This window comes from Alternaria hordeiaustralica (genome assembly GCF_023758085.1).
Source record: "Alternaria hordeiaustralica strain BMP 2776 chromosome Unknown scaffold_16, whole genome shotgun sequence".
NCBI classification, from domain to species: Eukaryota; Fungi; Ascomycota; class Dothideomycetes; order Pleosporales; family Pleosporaceae; genus Alternaria; species Alternaria hordeiaustralica.
The window spans coordinates 244,529-270,256 of NW_026056788.1; the positions used below are offsets into that span (position 1 = coordinate 244,529).

The following is a 25,728-nucleotide window of genomic DNA, read 5'->3' on the forward strand; positions in this document are numbered from 1 at the left end:
AGCAGCACCTAGGACGCCGCTTTCGACATCATGGCACGCGCCCTGCCTCTCATACCCTGGTCCAAGACCTCCATTCTTACTTGTCGCATGCATTTGAACTCGTCGAGGATAGCGCAGCACGCAGCTCTGGACCTGTTCGTTCTTGGATTTCCCCACCAAGCCAACAAACTTCTCGAGTCAATCCATAAGTACGGTCTTGACACAACAACCTGGGACTACTACGGTCACACTACCGAAGAGCAGTTGCAAGGAGCATGGACAGCTAGCGACACTTTCCCAACATGGGCCCGCAGAGCAGACGACGCGGATGCGGATAGCATCAGCACCGCGGGTTTGCCGAACGACATCGCAACGAAAGCTGAGGAAAGGACGCTCAGTAAAGAAGATGTGGAAACCGTACGCGAGCGCCTTAATACGAAGCCGGATGCTACCTACAGGCATGCCGGGGAAACCATGACGCTCGGTGCGGTGACACAGGTTGCGTTACTTGCGGACGAACATCGTCTAGCTACCAGTCTGGTCGAAGATAACATGAAAGAACTATATCAGTACTTGCTGGATAATTGGGACAACCCAGATAGAAGCGGTGACGAGACCAGGCACTACATCTTTCGTCGCCAAGGCTTGAAGGATTGCCCAGGCATCTGGCCCGTTCTCGCGTCTGTTATGCTCGGGGATACATTCGGTGTGCGTGCATCTGACGTGGATGAATATGTCAAAGAAGGTTGCGCCCTCATCGAGAAGCGTTCTACCGAAGGCCCCGCTCGACCGTATCGATCCAAAACGATGGCCGAACTTGTAAAGATGGTTGACAAAAACATCCTCACCGAACGCGAAGATAGCGGTGAAGATACAATACCCACTGTTCTCAAGGACGGCGCAACCGAAGCTCAAATTGCCGCCCTCGAAAAACGCCTCTCCTCACCCGACGAGCATTCGTTCGTCGCGCTCCCTGACGGAAAGCTTCCTGATGACTACAAAGACTTCCTACGTGCGAGCAACGGCATCGATGAGGATATCTTCTACAGCACGGACGAAGTCAATACATCAGGAAGCTGGATGCATGACATGGACTATACTCTGTTCCCCAACGAAAACAACGGCCACCTCCTTCATGGCAGCGATAGAGACTTCGACGAGATCGAACTAGGCGACTACGCGTGCTTCACCATCGGCACTGGCGATGGTGAAGGCAACGTTACACTTATACCACCTGCGTCGGTCAAACCCATCGTCGAGAAATTCGAGAAGGTGTACGCGGAAGCAAACGAGGGAAACAAGAGAGTTTACGAGCGTGCAGCTTTGGATCTTTATGGTGGTATAGATCAGCTCAGGGCGTTGGAGTGGCTATGTATCGAGTTTCAGCACTCCGCGTATGAGGAGAGAATTTGGGGTGGGCTTAAGCCTTTTCTGGAAGAGTATGTCAAGTGGGGAGTTGATCAATGGGACGCAGTGGAGAGACGGGAAAGGAGGGACATGAAGAAGGAGCAGGAGGAGAAGGGTAAGAAGAGGAAGAGGGAAGATGGTCAGCCTGATGGGGTGAGCGACGACACTAAGTCCTTTCGTAAGACGTAGGAGGGAATATTGGATCCCGTCGTATGGAAGCGGTGACCCCACCTGTATGCTCACTGTCAGCCTCGCAGTGGCGCAGCCACGGCCCACTGGGCTCAAGTAGGCAGCATCGCCGGGAGTGTCGGCAAAACCCTTGCTATGGCGTTCTGCTCAGCCTCACCACAACAGTGGCCGTGCTGAACGATAAGCAGAGGATCATTTATCCAGGCCAGAGACGTCAGAGGTTGGAGCATTGGGGGAAGCGGACTACCCTCGAATAATGTTTCGAAGGTGACTATGTATCACATATCGCAGCCATGCAGCTCCTAACGCCTCGTTGCCTTTTTGCAGGCAGAAGGCAGAAGGCTCTGGTAGGCTATTCCCACAGACTACCTGCACCTGTGACGTGTTCCAACTGCAATCTATGTCGTTCTCCTGGTGAGCGGCATTCCAGCTGCTTCAGCGCAGGCCGTCGAACGCACTTATTGGTACGCCAACATTCGCCCCAGCATTAGTTGTCTAGGGCCCCTACCTCAAGATAAAGAAATCTCCATTTACCAATGGGCGAGGCTGTTTACCGACAATCGATATTTAGACAAACGCATGTCAGCCTGGGACACGTTACACGGCTGACACCCCTGTAAGATGACTTGCGGCGCGTACAAGTACAGTGCGCGCCTCGACGTCCGGCATCCAATCTGGCATGCCCAGCTCGCAAAGTCATGTCCGCCATCGTTGCCGCTACGTGTTCTCGCTGCACAGGCATCCTTCTAGACGATGGAATGTTCTACGCTCTCGATAGCTTGGACAACATGACCAGATCACAATGTCCAGGCTGCGACTTCTTCCTCAAGGTTGCTAGAAAACACGGAATTGATGTAATTTCTGAAACACACACACAGATTCTCTTGCTACGACCTTCCAAGGACGGAACTCTCATCAAAGTGTACTATGTTCGCAATGACAACTCCCAATTATCCATTACAGAAGAACATGAGCTAAGGCTTTGTGCGGCTTTTGGTATGTGCTTGAGGCGATTTCGACGACATTGACGCTAATCTTCACCATTTCCAGGGTTCGAAATACCGTTCTGGGCCGACTACGAGGATCTCGATGACAGGTACTTGGGCCGCCGTATAGAGTCGCAAGTAGACAGCGCAGAGTGCTTCGATATCGCAAAAGGCTGGCTTGAACGTTGCACTCGTTCGCATGGTGCAGCCTGCGCCCTTCCAACGGCCGTGCGTCTCCCGACACGCCTTGTTCATATTCCTCGCGATGACCCCAGTCAGCTAAAGCTATGCCTGACAAGAGAGATGGAAGGGCGATACGTTGCTTTGAGCTATTCCTAGGGCACAGGGAATACCTACAAGACTAGAAGAGAGTGTGAGGGCTATAGTAGTCGAAATCTAGACGTACACGTGTGCAGAGCAGAATATAGGTATTATATAACTAAGATATAGTAAATAGTTTAAATAAGTTTAAAAAGTATTAAGTATACTAAAAAGCTAAAAAGTATTATAGTTATAGTTATATAGTAGTAAAAAAGCGTATAGTATATTTAAAAGCTTAACTTTATAAGAAATAGTATTCTTAAATATTTTTAAAAAAATAAGAAAGTAGAAAAACGTATATAGCCTATTTCTATAATACTACTTAAAAAAGCTAGTAAGTACTATATATACTACTATAAAGTAGATACTAATAATTATATAAAGACTACTAAGTACGCTAATAAACTTAAGTATATAGTAGATTTTACTAATTTAACTATAAAGAGTATTAAGAAAAGAGCTAAAGTAGATATAAATCTAAATAGAAAAATATTTTTATTATTAAATAAAAAAGTAGTAAAGTTATTTTAGTAGTTTATATAAAATATATATAAGTAAAATATGTATAGTAAGTATAAGTATTATTATAGTAGCTAATAGTATATAAAAAAGCTTATATCTTTTACTAAAGTATTTATTAAGAAGTAGCTTAAGCTAGTATCTAAATTAAGAAAAGTAATTATAGTAGATAGAGAAGATCTTAGTAATAAGTAAGTAGAGTTTTTAGTAAGTATTAAAGTATAGAATAGCTTTAAAAAGTACTTATATATATATAAGTAAGTAGCGCTAGAAGCGTAGTATATTAGTTGCGTAATAGTAAAGTAAGTAGTAGTATATTAGGTAAGTAGTAGTTTAGGCAGGTAGAATTAATAGTTAGGTAGATAGTTCTAGCTTAGAGTAGTGTCTAGGTCTAGGGCTCTCTACAAGACTATAACTAATAACATTAATAGACTAAAATCTAGCTTCTAAACAGCAGATTTACTAAAGACTCTATAGCACGCTGTTGCTATTGCACACAAGATAGAGTTCGAGTGGATCTAGATCGACCAATTGTGTATTCTCCAAGACAGCAACAACGACTAGAGTCTTGAATCATCTCGTATAGCTAAGGTTTATAGTAACTCAGCTTTCACTATCTGTGCAGACTCCGCCAATAGTACAGAAGATGGCATATTCAGCGACCGCGCAGTCCTACAGTCACACCTTTTCGGGCCTGACTTGACGATGTGCCTTCAATCTACCTGTTCACCTTGGGCAGACATGCTAAACCATCCGCTTTATTCTCGCGGATGGGCTTTCCAGGAACGAATTCTTTCCGCACGTAACTTACATTTCTTTCGAAGTCAGATGGCTTGGGAGTGTAACACTACACTGTATCTGGAAGATGACCGGGGAAGACACAGCACCCCGGCAGTTCATTTCGCCAAGCACATGTTCACCAAGTTCTATCATCAACAAGAAAACATTAACCCAAATCCCACTGAGTCGGACATCATTGAAAGGATTGGAGCCTGGAACATTATATTACAAGAGATGGCTGTCCGTCGACTTACATATGAGACAGATAAGCTTCCCTCTATCTCTGGGTTGGCATCAGCACTAGAGGCACCTGGGATGGGTGCATACTTGGCCGGAGTCTGGGCAAACAACCCCTTCCTTTCCATGGCTTGGTTTTCAGCTTTCGCACAGAGACAGCCAGAAGTCTACCAGAGCCCATCATGGAGCTGCAGGTGGATAGATTCTCAAATAGTGTGGTATTACGACACATGGCGTCGAAGTGATGATATATCTGCTGAGATTTTATCTGACTGGGTGTTATGGAATACTCAATACGGACCGCGCCTCGAGCACCACAACATTATTCGCATAAATGAGGATCGGAAAGGCAGGGTACAAGAAGGTAGCAGCTTGACCATAATCGGGCATTGCCGCTCAATATACGTGGCACATCTTCCAGACTCTGACTTCATCCACAACGTCTGGGATGTGACGGGAGCTATCGGAAAGTTGAACAAGCCAGGACACCGTGTGTGCATGGACGAGAGGCTAGGGTCCTGCGGCGATGTGTGTTCCTTCACGGCAGATCTCGCGGGTGTCGATCAACAGTACGATGGCGAGGATGTCAGAGAGTACTTATGTGTTCAGATTGTGCGGGAGCGGAAAGAAAGAGAGAAGAACCCAAAGATCATAGGCTTGGTCCTTGAAAAAGTGAAAGACTCCGACGAAGAAGCTTTTCGACGTGTCGGGCTCACCGACTTTGACGTGGCCGAAGGCGCATGGGTGCGAAAGACTTTGAAGTTGCTATAGTTGGCAAAATGAACTCTGTTAGGCCGGTACCACAATCGAGCTTCCATCGTGCCCTCGAAAGCATGAGTCCTCTTGCAATCTCGAGCTAACAAACCATTAGAGGCCAAGAAGGAGTTGTAGTTCTACGGCGTAGAAGGCCCTGATGGATGGGGCGACCACTTTTGCAACGTACTATAGGATCAGCGTCAGATAGGAATAACATACCGGTGCGCGGCAGGCGCGTACCGGAAGCAGTATGGTATGGGACGCAAACCGCACCCCGCGGACGAAACCCATTCTGGGTTGATCACAGCTGATCGGCAGACCAGAACGCATCTCTACTTAGCCGCTACACCTGCATCACTCTTTTTCATTCGTAAGCAAGACCCTAGTCGGGTAAGCGGCATCACACTCGTCGAAAAGGGCTAACCAACCTGGCGCTACGAGCATGCGTTCGCAGCTCTAGCAGCTGCGGGCAGATACCGCAATCGCATAGACTGCGCCACTAGTTCAACGTCCGGACGAAAATTGACGGTGCCCGTTCCCGGACGACATCATGTTTCCATATACGGATCAATAAGTAAGAAGAAATATAAACAGATGTCGTCTGCTATACTAAAGAATATCCTTTATCGGCCCGAATGCTGTTGATATACATTCCGCTTCAACATCAGTTCTCAATATGGTCAAGATATTTGCGTAAGCTTTCCCTTGATATGGGTGGAGAGAGACTCGCTGATCTTTGCGTTAAACCTACAGCATCGGAGTCACTGGCTGGGTTGGCAATGCAAGCGCTCACGCGATCGCAGCAGCGCATCCCAACTACGAATGGACCGTCCTCCTTCGCAACAAGACGAAAGAAGAGAGTTTGAAGCAATTCCTGCCCCAAGGAACACTGTTCGTCATCGGTGACTTCGACAGTCACGACGTCATCTCGTCTGCGGCAGCTACTGCAGACATAGTCGTAAACTGGGGCAGTAGCGACTACGAGCCATTGACCAAGTCCATCATCGACGGGATGAAGAAGAACAAATCCACCTGCTACTTGATCCACACCTCAGGCTGCGGTATACTCACCGGTGAAGTTGCCAGAAGCGAAACCTACGGCCAGGCTGCCACCAAGGTCTACGACGACTGGGACAATGCAAGCGACCTGCTCACGCTCCCTCCCGAAGCGCCACACCTGAACATCGACACCATGATCCTAGCGCTTGACCGCGAAGCGCCGCACATCAAAACCATGATCGTCTGCCCACCGATTATATACGGTATGAGTCACGCCCATGACACACAGGAGCGCAGCGCTGCACGGCAATACGTGAACTCCATCCTAGATCGCGGACAGGGCTTCGCGGTCGGTGATGGCAAGGCAATCGTCAACACGTTACACATCACCGATTTGGCAAGCTTCTTCGTCAAGGCTACGGAAGCAGCTGCACAGGGCGGTGGCGCCGCAACATGGGGAGGTGTGGAGTCATACCACTTTGTAGAAAGCGGCGAGATGGTCTGGGGTGAATTCGCGCAAGCTGTTAGCAAAGCGGCGTTTGAGAGAGGGTTGCTCGACACGCCGGATGTGGACTTTATGAGCGCAGAGGAGGCCATGAAGATTGATCCAATTAGCAAAATTGGTTACGGTTCCAGTGCGAGATCCAAGGCTGTTCGCGCTTACAAGACTCTCGGTTGGAAGCCGGAGATGCTGGGGATCTATGAGGATTACCTTTCGAACTGGCGGTTCAAGGCGGGCGAACCGCACCTGTTCGTGTAAACAGAATCCAATTCGTCGAATCTCGTTTGCTACAACAGCTCAGTGTATCGACATCGCTGCCGTCGCGTTTGTTTTGCGCACGTCTACCCTTTTCCTTCTTTGTTCAGTCCTTGAGTTGCGCAAGTGGTCGACACGTCCAATAAAGCTGCAACTAGCTACATCTCTCGACTGTGAGCAAAAAGAAGTGCACAACAGTGAAGCGCGCCATCTTCCTGCGCGGGCTTCGCACGAGGGAGTCGGCGAGCATGGATTTTATGCGTGGGCAAAAAGAAGATCAAAAACATACAACAGCGGGGATTCGCTAGTGGTCACCCACCTAACTACTAATCAGCCGGTATCATGCTTGTATATGGCTGAGCGGACGGGAAGCCTAATTTTCATGATCCTATGGTCGTATGTGAAGGAATGGGCATTCTGTAACAATATATTATCATTGTTGAAGCTCCTCAGATGCGTGATTGGCACACCGTGGTGAGGAACGAACATCAGGGTCGCGCGTGCGAAATCGGCAGAGGAAACAACACTTAAATCGTTTTGCGCATTGATGATAGAATGCGAAAGTAACTTGACCAGGTTCCTTGTGCTGACTGAATTTTCACCGGACTGGGCGGTAGTGCTGATGTCATTTACGCTATTGGGATAGCTACTGCTCAGAAGAACACAGACCTCTTCGCCATGATCAGTGCCACCCAAGCCTCGTGTCTTCCCCTTCAACCGCACACAGCTGCGAGCACTCTGGACTACGCTTTTTCCATGTTTCTAGACCAAGCTGAGTTGGTGTCCAAACCTGATCCATTCCATCCTCCCTCAACACCTCCGAGAGCGGTGATACTCCTTCTTGCTGCCAGTCTTTCAGGCTCGGCAGCTTCAATCTGTCCCAGATCTCCACCAATGCACCCACTAGGTGATCCTGCTGCTTGGACGTATGGGCTGGCGTTGGTGCTATCCTCAACCTTTCCTGTCCTCTGGGCACGCTCGGGGCGTTGATCGGCTGTACGTATATGTTGTACTCGTCAAACAGGATATCTGCAACCTGCTTACAGACTACGGAGTCGCCAACCAACAGAGGCACTATATGGGATTGATTCGGCAAGACCGGAAGACCGTGCTCGCGTAGCGCCGTCTTGACACTACGAGCGTTGCGCTGAAGCTGCTTACGTGAGTCGTCATGCGAGTAGAGATGTTCGACTGCAGCTCTCGCCCCTGCCATAACAGCTGGCGGTTGTGCTGTTGTGAATATGAAGCTACGGGCTTGCGAGCGAATCATGTCGACGAGAGATGCGGACCCGGCGACGTAACCACCCATGGTTCCAAACGCTTTACCAAGCGCTCCGCTGACCAGGGTAATTCGATCCATAAGCGTGCTCTGTCCATCTCCACGAACTCCTTGGTGGATATCGTAGTCGAGGTGTTCGGCCACGCCCGCCCCATGTGGCCCGTAGAGGCCGACTGCATGGACTTCGTCCAGGAAAGTAATGGCGCCGTATTTCTCGGACAGCTCAACAATCTCACGTATGGGGGCAACGGTACCTGATCCAAATTAGAACGTTGCGCATGTGGACGATGGCTACAGGGCGACCCATCTGCTTACCACACATGGAATATACGGACTCGAACACGACAACCTTCGGCGTTTCCAAAGGTATGGACGCAAGCTTCCTCTCCAGGTCTCCAACATCGTTGTGTCGCCAGACTAGCTTGGCAGCCCTGGACATCTTGATGCCTTCGATCAAGGATGAGTGATTTGATTCATCAGAAAGGAAGACACAGCCGGGGAGATGTGCACCCAATACTGCCAATGCGGACTCATTCGCAACGTATCCGGATGTGAAGGATAGCGCTGCTTCTTTTCGATGCAGCTTTGCGAGCGACGTCTCTAAGGCTTCAGCCCATCGGTTGTGCCCGGATATGTTTCGTGAACCGCCGGAACAAGCGCCGTATTTGTCAAGTACGGTGCGCATTGCACGTAAGACACTGGGATGACCACCCATCCCAAGCTGTCCGTCGTTCTCGTCAGTAGGTACCCTCATGTTGTTGGGCTGGTTACTTACATAGTCGTTCGTGCACCAGACGTCCACACGCTGCTCTTCAACGTCGGAGTGTGCAAAGGGAAACTCCTGGGCCAGACGGTTGATGTTGCGGAATTGGCGATATGAACCATCTCGATGCTTCTGATCAATATTGTATTTGAAGAAGGCTTCATACGGGAAACGCTGGGGCGTCACCGTTGTAGCCGTCTCGTGCTCGGCCACCGCTACAGCTGCTACTCATGGTTTAGCACCAACTTCAATCAGATCCTGGACAGGATTGGTAGGGGTCCACGTACCCGATGCAAATGACCGAGCAGACAAAAGCACTCTGGGGTTGACACCCGGCACGAAGAACTGGTAGTGTCCTGCAGGACGGGACCAAGTCGCAATCGATCTCATATTGACTGGATAGAGGCACTCGAGGCGGAACAATGAAGACAGTAAGTCGACCTCTCAATTACGCTCCATTTTAGATACGTTATATACTTGTTGGGTTACATTCCAAGGTTGCTCTGCCCTCAGCACGCAATTCTGACTTGTCACTCCTCTCACGGACGCGGGACTCACAACCCACAAACCATAATCAGGATAACTCCACATGGTAGACGCCTAACCGCGGAGTAAGTCTGGATATCATCAGCAATAAGGCCACTCTCATTGATGCCTATGATCGTACGACCCGTAACAAGAGGGCTTACGTTCAGCATCGCGCACTGCACTTGCTTAGCAAAAGAGCGGCCCCGAGTCCATTTTAGGAAGTCTGTTCGGGCGTTTTCCATCTATGTGTCATTTTCCAGAAACGATTTCTTCCGCTGCGGGACATTAGGCCAGCGAATTGTACCGTGCCTGTGCGCGTAATGGCCGACGTCGTGTAACCACCGACCAACACCAAACCTACTACTGCAAAACTCAGGCCGTAGAGCCACGAACGATAGCAATAGAGCGACCACCACAATTTTAGTGCTTATTACGTGACGGGGGTCCTGCTAGAGCTTTGCGCTTTCTATTCTGGGTGATATTAGGCGCTCTTTTGTTGGCTTGGGCTTCAATTCGGGCTACTCGAGCTGCTACTTTGTCCGCTCTATCCATCTCCCTCATTACCTTGGCTGCCTCTCTTACTGAAACTTTACCCAAAGGCCTCGGAGGCTGAGCGAGAATTGATTACATGGGACGGAGCTATTCTAAGGCGCCGCGTGGGGTGGAACATCAGAACGCAGGGAAAGTTACCTATCTCATCGTCTCATTCGAAATGCAGGATGACAGCAGATATCCCCGGTCCTGGTCTAACCCTCATCCCCCACTTGATTCTGTATAACATCTTCTAAGCTACTCAAAAGAGTGCAAGATCCGGTCTATGAATGCGGCATTTAATTCGACCATTAACTCTAAACATCCTACGCTATTCAGGTGGCGTGGTGGCGTCAATTCCAAGCCAAACGCCGTGGCCGTGACGCGCACTCGCCTTCCGTTTGTAATACGGTTTCTAGCACAAGTAGTCAACCTTTGCCCGACGGTATGAGTCGTCAAAAGGTACGACACGCTTTTGACGCGGCTTCATATCAAGCTTCTTCTCTACGTGCGCTTCAATAGATTCTCAAGCGGAGCTGTGGTTCTGCAGACTTTCGCTGCCCTCATATGTCGACCATCAATAAGGACAACGAAATACGTCAGGATGCCGAAAGGCATCCTAATACACATACCCAAAATCTAGGTACTGGAACACGCACCCCGTCGACGAACAACGAAAACGCCTATTCCCAGCAACCATGTAATCATGAACCCCGTATGGATGGCGGCGTAGTAGCCTGGCTCCAGGTATTCGGAAGCTGGATTCTCTTCTGGAACACCTGGTAAGTCTCGCTCACATTCCAACCCTCCTTTCTACAAGAACTGATCTCAAACACCCCTAGGGGCTTAACAAACTCCTACGGAGTATTCCAAACCTACTACGTCAACTTCCTACTCCCAACATACAGCGCTTCAGCAATATCCTGGATTGGATCTATTCAGCTCTTTCTCACCATGGTGGTTGGCATACCCGCTGGGATAATGCTCGATCGCGGACACCTTCGGCTTCTCATCACACTCGGGACGCTTTTCGAAGTAGGAGGCCTCTTTGCGACAGCACAGTGCTCAAAGTATTGGCAGATCTTTCTGGCGCAAGGCGTCTGTGTAGGTCTAGGTAGTGGTTTGCTTGGCTTGACGAGTGTTGCGGTTATTCCGTTGTACTGGAAAAGGAAAAAGATGATCGCAACGGGTATTGCGGCGACAGGAAGCAGTCTAGGTAAGCCGCTGTCGCTATTTCTGCTTCAAGGATATATTCTGACTTGAGATATCGTGGTTTAGCTGGTATACTCTATCCGCTCATGATGCGCCGCCTCTTTGTCACAATAGGCTTTCCTTGGGCTGTGCGTGCCCTCGCATTCCTGATCCTCGGATGCATGGCTGTATGCTTCGCGGTTATGCGGCTGAGACCTCGAGCGCCAAGGAAAGGGTCGATATTGAACATTCGAATGCTCAAGGATAGAAGCTACACTGCATTTGTCCTTGGTTAGTCACCTTCCTTTCCCTCATGAATACACTCATGCTTGCAAAATCCTTTCGAGAGCGGAAAGAGCTAACCACACTCAGCATTCACACTCATGATGGCCACCGCCTATATCCCCTTCTTCTACATACAAGACTATGCGCTCAAGCTCTCTCTCGATACCGAATCTGCCTTCTCCCTCCTCAGCATCATGAACGCTTCCTCCCTTCTTGGTCGCCTGGCGCCTAACTACCTCGCCGACCGCTTCGGTGGCGTGAACATCATGCTGCCCGGCTGTCTTCTCTCATCCTTGGTCATCTTTCTCTTCCCACTCGCCGTTGAAAAGTCTAGTCTTATCGCTATTTCGGTGGTTTATGGGTTCATTTCCGGCGGGATGGTCAGTCTTCCCGCGCCTATTATTGCGGCGTTAACGAGCGACGTCGGGGAGCTGGGGGCGCGCATGGGAATGGCCTATTCGATCGCGGCGTTTGGTGGGTTAGTCGGGAGTCCGGTTGCGGGGGCAGCGAAGAAAGATGCAACTGTTGGTGTTTCAGGTGGGGCGGTTGATGATGTGCGGAGGGAATTTTGGGGCGTGTGGTTTGTGGGCGGTGGAGGGATGTTATTAGCTACAGCGTTTCTGGCGCTGACGAGATGGCTGAGGGTGTCGCGTTGGTCATGGACACTGCGCATATAGGAAGTTCGATGACGACCTGCTCCTATTATTATTCTAGCTATCTAACTAAGTTTCTGCTACATCCCCGTACCGCTTAACAATCTTCTCAAACACCTCGTCCAGAGTCGCCTTACCCACGCTATAAAACTCCACATTCAGCTCGTCCTTCGCACCTTCCAATGTCCTGATCAAACCCGCAAACTCATTACCGTCAGCCGGAATCTCAAATCTAACCTGACCGCCCTGCGTCTCGCGACTAACGTTCACCAAGGGAAAGGTGACAGCAATCCATTCCTTCATCTTCTGCAGTTCACGCGGTGTGGTGCAAGGTGCTGAGCGCGACACGAGATGAATGTGGTATTCGCTTCCAGCACGCTGCTTCAAGTCTTCGCGGTCGCCAAGAGCGAGCATGCGCGACGAGACAATGCCAATGCGGTCGGCGAGGGCGTCGGCTTCCTCCATCGAGTGCGTCGTGAGTACGACGGCGCGTCGCTTTGCGATGGTCTGCAGGCAGCGCCACATGACGCGCTTTGCATTCGCGTCTAGCGCCGAAGAAGGTTCGTCGAGGACCAGAACACGCGGGTTCCCGACTAGTGCGACAGCCAGAGACAGTTTGCGCTTGGTGCCACCGGAGAGCTTCTGCGCCAATTGATCAGTCCAGTCACTGAGACCGCAGGCTGCAATCACGGTCGACACGTTATGTTCGACGTCCTTGACTCCTCTTATCTTGGCAAAGAAGCGCAGCGTCTCACGGACTGTGAGGACGTCGGCAGAGTCAAACTGCGGGCACACACCTAGACTGGAGCGTGCTGCAAGGGGACTAGTCGGGATTGGGTTGCCGGCGATGTCGATTACGGATCCTGGTGTTGAGGGTTTGATGTCGCCACGAATCATCGAGATGATGGTCGATTTGCCAGCACCGTTGGGTCCAAGTAGAGCAAAGATCTCCGATGTCTTGACGCCGAATGTGACATCGTCGACTGCAAGGTTCTTGCCAAAGGATCTCGTCACAGACTCAACCCGGAGATCGATGTCAGGTGATGCCAGCCGTCTACGTTCGGTAAGAAGATCAGCCGTGTACATGTCTGTCGCCTCTGTATCCCTGACCAGATTTTCGCGGCGCAATGAAGGCAGAGCGAAGCCACTATCCCACCAAATGAGAAGTGCGAACAAGAAAGCGATCTGCACAACCAAGAACAAGATGGGCCCCCCGTACAGGTAGAGGGAGCCGTCGCTGTGGCCGTTGCACTTCAACCCAAGCTGCTGAAGACCAATGAACAGCGTCCGTTCCAAGCTGACTACTGGCGATATGATGGCGAGACCAAAGTACAGGGCGTTCATCGTGGATTCCAGTTTTGCGTATGGTGTAGTGGCCTGGATCTCCATCACGCCAGCGAAGTAGGCAAAATAGACAATGACCTGCATCAAGGCCATCAAGAACCAAGCAGTGACTGGCTTCTTGGTAAACATGGAGAAGATGTAGCTGAGTAGTGCGCACGCAATTCCATACAGAAGGAAGATGACGAAGATCAGGCCGAGTCCATGCCAGACTGGGGTCGACATGGAAAGAAGACCTGTAGCAACAGCACTGATTGTGACGACGAAGGTACCGTCGAAAGCCAGATGGGAAAGCCAAAGTGGCACTGGACGGATCCCGTTGGAGTATTGCATCGAGCGGACGTTTGACAGGCGCTCATCCGTCGGGTATAAGACGAAAAACACTGGATAGCTATTATGTGTGTCAGCTTTGTTGTGCTACTTGCGCGACTGGTTAAAACGTACCAGGCCATGATCAGTCCATAATAAATGATGAACATCGTAGCATCGGAAGCCATGAGACTCGGAATGACAGTACTGGCGAACTCGTTGTAAGAACTCGAGATGCCAACACCACCAGCCATGACGTTGTAGAAGTTCAGCATCTGTTGCATGGCGGCGCCTCCGCTGATGTCACCCATGATAGTGGGGCTGGTTGAGCTATCGCCCATCCAGATCCCGCCTCTGAGTTCTGTGGTGGGAAAACCACCATCAGAGATGTATCTGGGATGGGCAACTAGTTCTTTCCAGTCGTTCTGAACTGCTCGCGCGAATTCTTCGTACGTATCGACGATTAATAGCTGGTTCTCAAGCTGTGAAGAATTCGTGTACCCGGATTGATAGGTGTCAGAGTAACTCAAAGTGTGGCTGGTGGAGTAAACGTCTGCCATCAAACCAATCCTCGTTGAGTTGAGTCGATCGGAAGGCCCAGCAACGTATGACTTTCGAAGCTCGTCCGTGCCCGAATAATAGGCATTACTCTCTGCATAGAAAACACCAATGTCGTTTCGATATGCGTTATCGTCAACGAGGTCTGCTTGCACTGGGCACCCTAGCGGAGCATCGAACTTCTTGATCAGTAGAGGCGCAATCCCTGCACCAACAAGAGCGAAGGCAACGGCGACAAAGTAAGGTAGCCATCGACGTTTGAGGATCTTCACTCTCTTGAGCAACAGAATCCACCACTGCTTGACAAGAGAAACGGGCTGTCCTTCGGACAGTTCATAGTCCAATTCGGTCGCGTCAACAATGATGTTCTCAGTCTTCAATTTCACAGTATCATCTTCTTCGGTCTTCCCCTCCAAAGGTTGGATCGCATCACCGGTGATTTTGATGAAGAGCTCCTCCATGGTGGGTCCGGAAAGCTGGTAGCCACCGAGATTGTAATTGTCAAGTTCGGCCGCAACCTCTGCAGCCTGAGCGGCTGTGGCGACATGGTATGTGGTCATGTGCCGCGATTGTTCCGTTCGGAGTTGCCCAGAGATGCTGATATGGACGTCTGTCTTGTAAGGTAGTTTGACAGTATAGCCATCACCAAAGCCGTGTTTCAAGGACGCCGAAGTACCTGCAGCTCGAAGAGTACCTTGATACATGATAGCAATATCATCGGCAAGGTAATCGACCTCGTCGAGGAAGTGAGTCGTCATGATGATGGTGCGATTTCGCCGCTCAGTGAGTAAGATCTCCCAGATTCTTCGCCGGGAAATTGGATCGAGGCCTGTGGAGACTTCATCCACACAGCAGACTGCACTTCCACCCGCGAACATCATCGCCATCTGGAGCTTCCGCTTCTGGCCACCAGAGAGTGTCTTAGCTCTAGCTGAAAGCTCCTTGAGAAGATCGACACCTTTAGCGAGATCGTTGACGACCTCGTGGTTCGCTGCTGATAGGCATTTCAGGTCGCTGAAGATGCGGATATGTTCTTGAACCGTCAATTCAGGCCAGATGACATTGCTCTGTGGAGCGTAACCCAGTCCGCCTGTTGGATCGATAATGATGTTTCCAGACGTGACCCTCTGTTCGCCCGTGATGCAGTTCAAGGTCGTCGACTTGCCACTTCCATTAGGTCCAAGCAAGCAAAAGATTTGTCCTGGATATGCGTTGAAATCGACACCTTTGACCGCATCGACATTCTTACGACGTCGAAACAGTCGAGCAAAGAAGCCAGGCTTGTATGTTTTGCAGAAGTCTGAGACCCTGACGGTCGGATCGCCTGCGCTTGCTGGACGTTCAAAACGTCTGTGTGGAGATGCTGTTGAGAAGAGAAGATGCTCTACCAGTAAAGCTAGGATAGGAAACACGAATACGTGTACGACCAATATGAGCCAGTGGATGTACAGCGGAAAACGCCAATGTTCGGACTCGCTCGCCTCATCGGCCCGATGCATCATGCTGACCGGTTTGCCGGCTGCTTCGAATGTTGCCATGCCAGTAATGAAGTACGTCAAGTTTGCTGAAGGGAACAAGACGCTCAGTATGGCGCAAACAGTACTCGTCTGGTTGAAAAGCACTGCTGGAAGGATGGCGGCGACTAGTGTGACGACCACCATGATGGGGCCACTCAACTGGGCTTTCTTGAAGAAAGAGGCCCCGAAGAGAGAGAATCCAGTCACTGCGAGCCCATAAAGTAGAACGAATCCCACGGGTAGATAGTTAGAAGTGACGGGCAAGATGGCGGCGGAGATGACGATGGCCACTGCCAGCCAGCCGGGAAAGTAGACCAGCGCGAACGATGCGTAAGCCGCGATTTGTCGAACGGCTATGCCCCGGAACTTGGACCCTCCCATTATCATGGTGTCGATCAAACTAGACATTCCTGGCTAACGTCAGTCCGTGTTCTGGGAATAAATGTTGTCACGTACCAATTTCGCGCTCGCGAGCAACAAATGAAGTTAGATGATCGACCACACCAATGAGTGTAAGAGTGAAGATGGGTGGAAAGGCCCATGTAACAAGGTTTAGGTACGATGCAGTCCGATCGGCTTCTAGTGCTCCCTGGTCCTGACGAGTGAACGCGATGACATTCAGTTCGGAAGGAATCTGCGATGTGTTGTCTGATTGTGACCGTTCGATAATCTCAAGCTCAAGGGCGCGCTGCAAAGGCGATGTGGCTACTTCGATGGCGTTGCTGGTGCTCGTAATGTCCATGGGACCATACGGCGTGGTCAACCCTTGGATTGTGTAGTTCCAGTATCCGGCTGACGACTCGTTGGTTCCCTCGGTTGGACTGGAGAAGAATACAATGGCGCTGTAGCATGGTGAGTTGCCTTCGTTGTCGGTTCGGCAAACTACAGCAAGGCTTCTGGTATCGTCGTATAGCTCTGGCGTTTTCCCAGCAGCGCTGATCCGTCGTGAGAGTGTATCGATGACAGCTGAGACTTCTCCTCCTTTCATACCGTTGTCGACGAAGCCTACAATGCCGTGGCCAGGACTGGCTCGTAGTCCTTCCTCAAGAGAGGGTAGCTATTCGAGTGTTAGTATTGGTTCGATTTCGTATTGGTGCCTCAAAGCTTTGGAGGCCACTAACCTGGCGAGCCGAAGACACACCCCAATGCCCCCCAGAAGCAAACCACGTCTTGCTGAAAGCGATAACAAGAATGACAACAAGCGGGATAGCGAGTGCACGGATGAAAGTAGTGATTGGTCTTCTCAAGCAGACCAGCAAGAGATTTTTGCGCATGAGCGCCCAAGTTTGGCGGAATAGCAAAGCCATGGCTGCGATCAGGAAGGAGCGAAGAAAGATTCAAGAAGGCATTCAGCGAAGGCCCGGATGGAAGAAACTCGAGTTGTTGAGGTATACGGAAGGCGTGTTCAAGTTAGGCCTGGGTGTATGGGGTCGTTAACTGCCAAATTGCCGTAGACCTAGTTTGCACATGCCTAGTGATTCAAGCATTAGCCCAGAGTGAAGGGGCTGTGCAAACGCAAGTGCGGGTAAGCTAATGTGCCTGTGCGTAGACAGCGACCGTTTTGTCGCGCATCTTATGCGAATCACAGATGCCCGGCGGTCCCTCTCCTACTCGGGTCCACCGATGTCTCCGCTAGCCATCTCGCGCAGACGACAGAGAAATGCACGGACTGGCCAACGCGAAAGGATACCTGCCTACATACTCAAATATTGAGGTCAGACAGGCCTGGAATAGATGCAGTAGCAGTAGCCGACGCGTTCGCCTGCGGACAGCGTAACACACGCTTTTGCTTGTTGCTCCCTATGCTCGTGAAATCAGCTGCTCACTCCCGAGGTCTCCCTAGCTATGTTGTTAGCTATGTGGGTTTGGATTACCTCGTGTCGTGCCATGATAAGAGATACAGCCGATCAGATGTGTGTTCGCGTTTCAGTGCGAAGTGCAGCCGGACGGGACTCCAGGAGCGGCCAATGCGCAAGGCGGAGTTCGTGCTCGGGCCATCTGCGCCGTGATTGGAGCGTTCGGGTTCTCTGTGTGATGATTGGACGGCTATGCGCTAGGCGAGGCTGAGCGGAGAATCTTGATACCCGAAGCCTTGCACCACACTAACGATCGCAAGGGCAGGCATTCTGTGTCAACGTACCTAGGTATCGTCGTTGATACCTCCAGGGCTCCTTTCCGGCGTGTGGTTGAACAACGGAGCGTTGCGGGACCACGGCCGCCGCGCGCACAAGTGCGTCATGACTACCGTTTCAGTGTTGTTGAACAGTGCCAACCTCCATTCCAACTCAGGCTCGGGAAAGGGGCGTAGTTTGAATTCATCTATTTGGTGTTGCAAGCAACGATATATATATATATGGATGAGTATGAGTGCAGGGCCCTCGCAGCCTGCTCGCGATTGGATGGGTTAAATGATTGAGGGACTCGGCGCGCCATCTCGGGAGAGTGGCAGCCTACCGACTTGCAACGAGATAGCGAAAGAGTGAGATGAGGGCGGGTATTGCACCACGCGTTCACCGCGAGGACGATAGCGACTCCCTGGGCATCGCTGCGCTAACATGGAAACAAGAGAATGTTGGATTTTCTTTCCACAATCGGTGGGCAACAGGATGCCTATATACATCCGCAACCATCTTAAGGTCAGTACGGGCTGGAATAGACGCAGTAGTAGTAGCGATCATCTTGGTGTCGTGGTCGCCCCAGAGTCGCTCACAGAAGTGGCAATGTGATCTCTGCGCGCAGCTACACAGCGTGCGCAATCACGAAGTATTAGAACAGACTTGACGCTATCATCGCTTGGCTATAGCGACGATACCTAATGAACAGCCACAAATGGATGCTCCCCAATAATCATATCTAGGTCAGCCTCTTCAAGATGCGGCGATCTGTAGATGATGAGCAGTCGCCCCGCGTCAGTTTCAGCCTTGCGCGTTGATTTGGCCCCCACACTTATTCTACATAGCCTCCACCGTCTTACAAGATGGCGCAGCTAAGGCAGTGGCTATTTAGGTCTATCAAACATAAACGATCTAAAACTCCTCATCTTCCTATCTTCATCTACCCCATTTTTGCAATCTCGTCAATGTTCGTTCAATCATGGGCAGGCTAAACCGTTGCTTCCCGAAGCTCCTCCCGACGCTAACCGGATGGAGGAGATTAGCCGTCCTGAACATCGGCGCGATGACACTTCTAACACTATTACTTTGCGGCTTCACCGTGGCTGCAATCCTCAAAACAGACCTCTCGCAGATATCAGAGTATCGCCTTAATGGCGACCACGTCCTCGTTGACCGAAGGGCCGCTGTGGGCAACGGCTTCCTGTTCCACGAATCGCCCTGTCGCGAACCAACGGCGGGTAACATCAACACGGTCCTCCATCTGCTCGTCAACGCCGTGTCCAGCGCGATCTTGGCGTCTTCCAGTTTCTTCTCGCAGGTACTCAGCTCACCGACGCGTGCAGAGGTGGACATCTCGCACGCGCGGGGCAGGTCTGTCGATATCGGAGTGCTATCATGGCGGAACGCACTGCGATTGTCTCGCTTCAAGACTGTGGCTTGGGTCGCACTGTTAATTACCTCGCTGCCATTGCATTTGCTCTTCAACAGTGTCATACTGCAGTCGGCCGATGCCGAGGTCTCTCTCCAGGGGGATGATGCCGCCTGTTATGTAGGTGTCTCAAATCCGCTTCTCCTGACGGTCACATTAGCTTGTCTGGTTAAAGTGATAATCTGCGTAACGGTCGTGTGGGTTCTAGGAAACCAGGAGCCTTTGGTCACACCTGGGGATGCGATAGCTTCGTTCATCTCCATCCCGGACGCGTCTACTGCTGGCAGGCTCAATATGTTGACTCCAGCTTCGAAGCACGGGGCTGGCAGCGGTAATTTGATATTGTGGCGGTACACCTCTTTAAGAGCTCTTGTGTTAACAATACTTCTCTTTTTTTAAGAGAACCTAATTATATAAGTATATATAAAATTTAGAAGTTATAAGTTACTTATTATAATAAGTTATTAAGTATATTATAAAATAAAAGTAATAGTTCTAAAGTATAACTTTACATATATAGTAATATAAGTTAGAGGTAAAGTATATAAAATAACTACTTTAGTATTATTATTACTTATATAATATATATACTATAGTACTTTTTTTTACTTTTATTACTTTTAGAATTTTAATCTAACTATATATTTTTATTAATATTAAATACTACTAGCTTTTACTTACTAATATAGTAAAAGTAACTTACTACTAAGTAGCTATATAAGCTAAGTATTATTAATAAATACTTATAAATATAAATATAAACTTATATACTTAATAAAGTATTAAATTATATAAGTTTTATCTTAAGTATTTACTTAGTATATAATATAATATAACTTATAATAAGTATATACTAATAGCTATATATATAGATTTATACTAAGTAAGTAAATACTTTCTTTATACTAAAATAGCTATAGTAAATATACTACTTATTTATTTAAGTTAGCTAAGTTACTAGCTTTCTTAAGTAAAAACTACTTTTTTTACTTAAAGTAATATTAGTAGTAATATAAAATAGTAAAAGTATACTAATATACTTTTTACTTTTTATAATATATAAGTTAAAATATAAGTTAGTATTTAAGCTATTTTCTTAGATAGTAAAAATAAGTATAGAACTTTATACTAGAGTAAATAAAATATATTATAGAATATATAATTATATAAGTAATAATAGCTGTAGGTAAGACACAAGGGCACCTCTTTAAGAAGATTATCTTGTCTCTTACTCTAGACGTGGAAGTGTACATACATGCTGTTTATCACCTGCATTGTGGCTGCAGCTGGATTCCTTAGGAAAGAATATCACATGATACAGAAAGAAGGATGGTAAGTCAAGTCCTACACGGATATGCTCATTACTTACCCAATAATTCAGGATTCCAAGGAGCTATCGCGACTCTAGCAGCGCCTACTCGATCTTGCCGCCAAAATCCCCCGTTCCCTTCATCACTACGGTACTTCTGGCCAACATGCCACAGCTTTCCCTCTCGGTCTGGTATCTTGTGTATAACGCGATACTTACTCGGCTACAACTCAGCCAGGAATGGGCTCTGCTTTCCACATCATCCCGGCCTCTTCGAGTCTCGCAGCCCAGGTATTTTCTCCTTCTTCTTCTTTCAACGTCCATAAGTCCATGTGGTGCCACCATAACGGTAAAGCAGTAAACGAAATGATACACTAACGAAAGGTCCCATAAGAGGTCGACAGGTTGGAACCTACAGGCTCCAGCTGCCATACAAATACAGCATCCTCCTTATCAGTTTAAGTGCTATCATGCACTTCCTGCTTTCCAAAAGCTCGTTCGTGCTACTATATACGGATAGTAAGTATTAATCCAAAGATAACATACAAACTCAACAGACATAAGCTTATTTTTCGTATCAGACGATTACAATGAAGGTAGCAGCGCCTACATAGACGAGCAAACCCTACCCAATGACCTTCTAGTCGTCTGGGGTCTATCTCCAACATACTTAGCCGCCCTACTTGCCGTAGCCGTTGCCGCTATCCAGATCCCCTGGCTTCTGGGCTTGCTGCGACTGCCCGGTCACATGCCGCCCATCGGATCAGATTCGCAGGCCATCGCAGCTGCTTGCCATGTATCACCATTAGCCAAAGCCCCACTCAATGAGGAGGCGGGCGAAAAAGGAAAAGGCTACGAGCCTGTATCGATGGCCGAAGAGGAGGGAAACAGTACCTTGGTGGCCGTGTCGAGAAGTCTTCTCTCATGGGGCGTAGTGGAGATGCCGCAAGTTTGGTACGATGCTCATGTGGATCGGCGAGATGGTTTGGCAAGCCGCCGGGCAGTGGGGCATCTGAGTTTTGGTACGACACTGGATGTTGTGAAAAGGCCTATCAGGGGACGTTTCTACGCATGATGACGCACCTGGTAGCGTTTCGGGACCGACATGTATCTTTGTATTTATTCAAACATCACCTGTTCTTTCTGCTGCGATGGCCCAGAGGCGACCCAGAGATGACGAGCCAACCACACCTCCCGCAATTCATACGACTTATACGCGAGGAAATCAGGTATCAAGATCAAGCGCGCCAGACCCAAGTCTTCGTATGACCTCATGTCGCACGGTGGAAGGGCGAAGTGCTCCGGTACGCAGCAGACGGCTGCATGCGGAGAGAGATCTCCATATAAGAGAAGGCACGGAATGGTAAGAAAAGCTGATGACAGGTCTTTTGGATGAAGTATGAGTAAATGCATTACAGTCTAGCTATTGATGCTACATGCAGACGGGTATGGAGGCGAAAGCCTAGGAAGAGAAGAAAGAACGACGCGCGAAACGACAGCGCAAACTAAGCCTTGAGCTCAGTGGTACCAGCCTCGTCGCTGCTGCGGTTCTCCGCCTTGCGCGCGTACTCCGTACCAGTGATGGACTCATCACCCATATCCCAGTCTTGCGCAAGGTCCTCGAGCGTCCTACGCTTGGTCTCCGGGATCAACAAGGTAGTGAAGATACCACAGAACATGAAAGCGGAGAAGATTTGCATGACGTGGTTCAACCATGGGTTCTTGTTCGTCGCTGTAGCGCCCCGAGTTCGAAGAGGAGAAATGGCGCCCTGAGCGATGATGGAGCCGATCTTTCCTGAGCCAGCAGAGATTCCGTGAGACGTGGAACGGTAGCGAGTTGGGAAGCACTCTCCAGGCACGATGAAGGTGGTCGTGTTGGGACCCCAGTTGAAGAAAAGCTGGATGAGGACGTAGATGGCCAACATGGCGTGGTGGCTGAGGTGACTGTAGGCGAATCCCTAAATAACAGTTAGTGTGTGTCTTTGGTGCATGGAATGGGAACATATACATACCCAGACAATGAAGAGGATGGTGAGAATGGTAAAACCAGCGAGTTGGAGTGTTTTGCGTCCAACAGTATCGATAGTCGCTACCGCAAGCCAGTATCCAGGAATAGCTCCAGCGCACACCAAGATAGCGTTACCGGCAGCAAGGTTGTGTAGATTGAGATACAGATTGTCACCGTTGGCGTAGCCGATAGCTTGGAGAACAGTCGAGGAATTCAGGCCAAGTCCGTAGAATGCAACATCGAGGAGGAGCCATGACATTGCGGTACCGAAAAGAATCTTGCCGTTGCGGAGCTTGCCGTAGAACCTAAAGAAGTCGCCGAAAGAAGCCTTGGGAACTTCAAGCTGAGCAGTGGCCTGGGTCTGGGCAACTTGGGCGATCGCATCAGGGTCGCCGTTGCCATGCTTACCAGAGAGATACTGGTTGGTGTCTGCGTTGGCCTTCTCGACGTCACGGGCGACATCGAACGTGTAGCGAGGAGTCTCAGGAATGGTAAGACGGTAGTAGAGCGCGATGCAGGCTGGGACGATGCCAATCCCGATAAGGGCACGCCACATCTTGTCAACCGCGATAGAGCACTGACCATCACAGTCTGCGTAGCCCTTAGCGCCTGAAAGTGTGTCCTTGAAACCGGCAACGAGGCAAAGCATGACCAGAGCACCACCGAGCTGACCAAAACCTTGCATGGCGAAGACGGCACCCATCATGGCGCCGCGCCACTTGGTCGTGGCAAACTCGGAAGTGATAATGGACGATAGAGGGTAGTCACCACCGATACCTAATAGTCCTTAGTAAGGCTTCAATGAATGGCCTGGACAGTGGACTCACCAATTCCCATCAATACACGCCAGAATATGATCAGACCGACAACCGATGTTCCGGGACCGGGGCCAGTGAGAGACTGAGCGAGTGTGGCGACGATGATGAGGATCAACTCAAGACCGTACATCTTCTTACGTCCGACAATGTCGGCTAGTGTGCCGAAGCCAACTTGTCCAAGAACGGTACCAGCTGACGTTGCAAGCTTGATAGCTGTATCTTGTTGGGTGAGAAGAACTCCCTTGTTGTCGTGCTTGTAGACAATACCCAACATGATCGTCAAGAGCGAAACGCAGAAGATGTCGTACGAATCCGTGAAGAAACCGGTACCTGCCACCAAGATGGCGCGCACATGGTACCAGCCAAAGGGCGCTTTGTCGATCTCAGCAAGCGCAAGCCGGCGTCTCTCATTGGGGTCTTCAATATGCTAAGGACAGTCAGCAAGGCTGCTACTCAAGACGTCGACCGTGTTACCATACCGCGAAGTCATTGTTGAAGTTGTGGAACGCGGCGTTGCCGCCAGCTGTCTTGTGAGCCATTGTGAAGCTTGCCGAGACTTGTCAAGAGATTAGACGAGGCTTGAGTCCGGAAAAGACGGCTGTAGGAGCTGGAGATCAGTGGTAGAGGGTGCAGGGCCAAGCTATATACGTGCACTCAAGCTTACGCCGAGTGCTGAGCATCATGCTTGTATGCCAAACCTACGGTACCCACGGACCAGTAAGATCATTCCATTCTGGCACGCCCGCAGATTTGCAATCTTTCCTTCGGCCTTTCCGCTGTAAGCAGCAGACTCACTCGTGAAGATGCGCCTTTGCGAGCCCAGGCCGCCACAAGGCTTGACGCGTCTTGAGGGTTATCCTTGCCGCGCATCTGGTGTGGTGAAGGGAACGCGAGGAGAGGGCGTTCGGTCCAATCATGTACCCCACGTGCTGCGCCAAGACGCTAAAAGGGGCACGGCCAGAACGCCTTCTCCCAACATCGCCCCGATTGACCTTTGAAGGATTGGAGCTTCTTCGCACTCAAGACTCTCTTGGAAAGCTTGGGTGCATCCTTATGATCTTGTGGCTTGCCTTTAGACGCTTGATCAACACTCACGATGACATCCAACGCGCATGCCGCCGACCTACCTGATCAGCCTTTTCTCGTCTTCTCCGTTAAATGCAACACGCTTGAACCGAACCTGGTCCCGTACCCCATGCCTGGACCGACTAGTACAGGGCCCGTCAGATGGGGTTGCATGCATCAAGCAACTGTCTCCGCTAGCCTGCCATGCGAGACCCGTCTTCTGGACTGTCGGTTGGTCCCGATGCCAAACTACTTACCAGCACACTGGCGAATTAGCTTGCTCACTAACACCCAACCGGTTATCAGGGAGCAAAATTCTGACACTTTGAGGTGCAAGCCATCGGAGGCAATCCCGTCTAGGGTTGCTGCAATGACCGACCCGAGGTTTCATTGGAACCCCCACTGACATCGATGTTTGACTGCCGCATGATTCTTACCCAATCCCATCGTTGCACGTGGGATGGCACTGCAGCGATCGAATTCATTGGTGCTATGAGCGTTTCGGTCGCTGGACCTGAGCGGCAATCGTACCACCAACCCAACAACAGGTGGAGAAGCCTACATCGCAAGCGAAACACTGTTCCAGCGTCTCAAGCGTTGAGGCTTTTGCAAGATCTACGGACTTTCGTCGCATTCGCACTTGCAATTCCATCCACACCATCGACCGTGTTCAATTCGGATTCACCCAAGACAGCGGTTTCAGGAGTGGGTCACTGCAAGACATGCAGGGGAGATGCAGTTGGGTGCCGCGGCCGGGCTGTTCAATCCCGCAACGCAGAATTAGAATCCTCTATTGGGAAGCCTTGTCTCTGATGACAATGCGTCGCGGCCTCGCCGAGATCGAGAGGCTTTGCTTCCTATCGGATGCCTCACCTCTCACAACATCTTGATTCGAAGTTTGGTTCCTACCGATCACTCCATCTGCCGGCATATAGTCCGCGGATCTCGCACGATCGGCTTTCCACAAGTTGCACCATTCGGCGCCTCGACCACTACATGTTAGATTCACATGATCTGGATCCACGTGCCTTCAACCAAGCCAGACACGCGGTAAGTAGAACCAATTCGACGTAGAGCACTGGATTTGAGAACCCGTCATC

The 25,728-nt window shown here is 50.0% G+C and overlaps 5 protein-coding genes across 5 annotated transcripts; 2 read left to right on the top strand and 3 right to left on the bottom strand.

The window, feature by feature from the left end:
- Nucleotides 1–30: 30 nt before the first annotated feature.
- Nucleotides 31–1,575, top strand: J4E84_007372 (uncharacterized protein; the record flags this gene model as incomplete). The annotated part of the gene is made up of 1 exon (XM_049389956.1): nucleotides 31–1,575. One exon carries the CDS (start codon nucleotides 31–33, stop codon nucleotides 1,573–1,575), a length of 1,545 nt encoding a protein of 514 aa, XP_049242256.1.
- Nucleotides 1,576–5,850: 4,275 nt separating this feature from the next.
- J4E84_007373 (uncharacterized protein) lies at nucleotides 5,851–6,933 on the top strand (the record flags this gene model as incomplete). Its single annotated transcript, XM_049389957.1, has 2 exons — nucleotides 5,851–5,867; nucleotides 5,928–6,933. The coding sequence occupies 2 exons, from the start codon at nucleotides 5,851–5,853 to the stop codon at nucleotides 6,931–6,933; spliced, it is 1,023 nt and encodes a 340-aa protein (XP_049242257.1).
- A 679-nt stretch (nucleotides 6,934–7,612) lies between these two features.
- On the bottom strand, nucleotides 7,613–8,963 carry J4E84_007374 (uncharacterized protein; the record flags this gene model as incomplete). The annotated part of the gene is made up of 2 exons (XM_049389958.1): nucleotides 7,613–8,463; nucleotides 8,513–8,963. The coding sequence occupies 2 exons, from the start codon at nucleotides 8,961–8,963 to the stop codon at nucleotides 7,613–7,615; spliced, it is 1,302 nt and encodes a 433-aa protein (XP_049242258.1).
- A 3,266-nt stretch (nucleotides 8,964–12,229) lies between these two features.
- On the bottom strand, nucleotides 12,230–17,192 carry J4E84_007375 (uncharacterized protein; the record flags this gene model as incomplete). Its single annotated transcript, XM_049389959.1, has 4 exons — nucleotides 12,230–13,892; nucleotides 13,946–16,295; nucleotides 16,342–16,942; nucleotides 17,007–17,192. The coding sequence occupies 4 exons, from the start codon at nucleotides 17,190–17,192 to the stop codon at nucleotides 12,230–12,232; spliced, it is 4,800 nt and encodes a 1,599-aa protein (XP_049242259.1).
- Nucleotides 17,193–22,242: 5,050 nt separating this feature from the next.
- Nucleotides 22,243–24,102, bottom strand: PHO5 (acid phosphatase pho5; the record flags this gene model as incomplete). The annotated part of the gene is made up of 4 exons (XM_049389960.1): nucleotides 22,243–22,695; nucleotides 22,750–23,522; nucleotides 23,573–23,990; nucleotides 24,043–24,102. The coding sequence occupies 4 exons, from the start codon at nucleotides 24,100–24,102 to the stop codon at nucleotides 22,243–22,245; spliced, it is 1,704 nt and encodes a 567-aa protein (XP_049242260.1).
- Nucleotides 24,103–25,728: the final 1,626 nt, after the last annotated feature.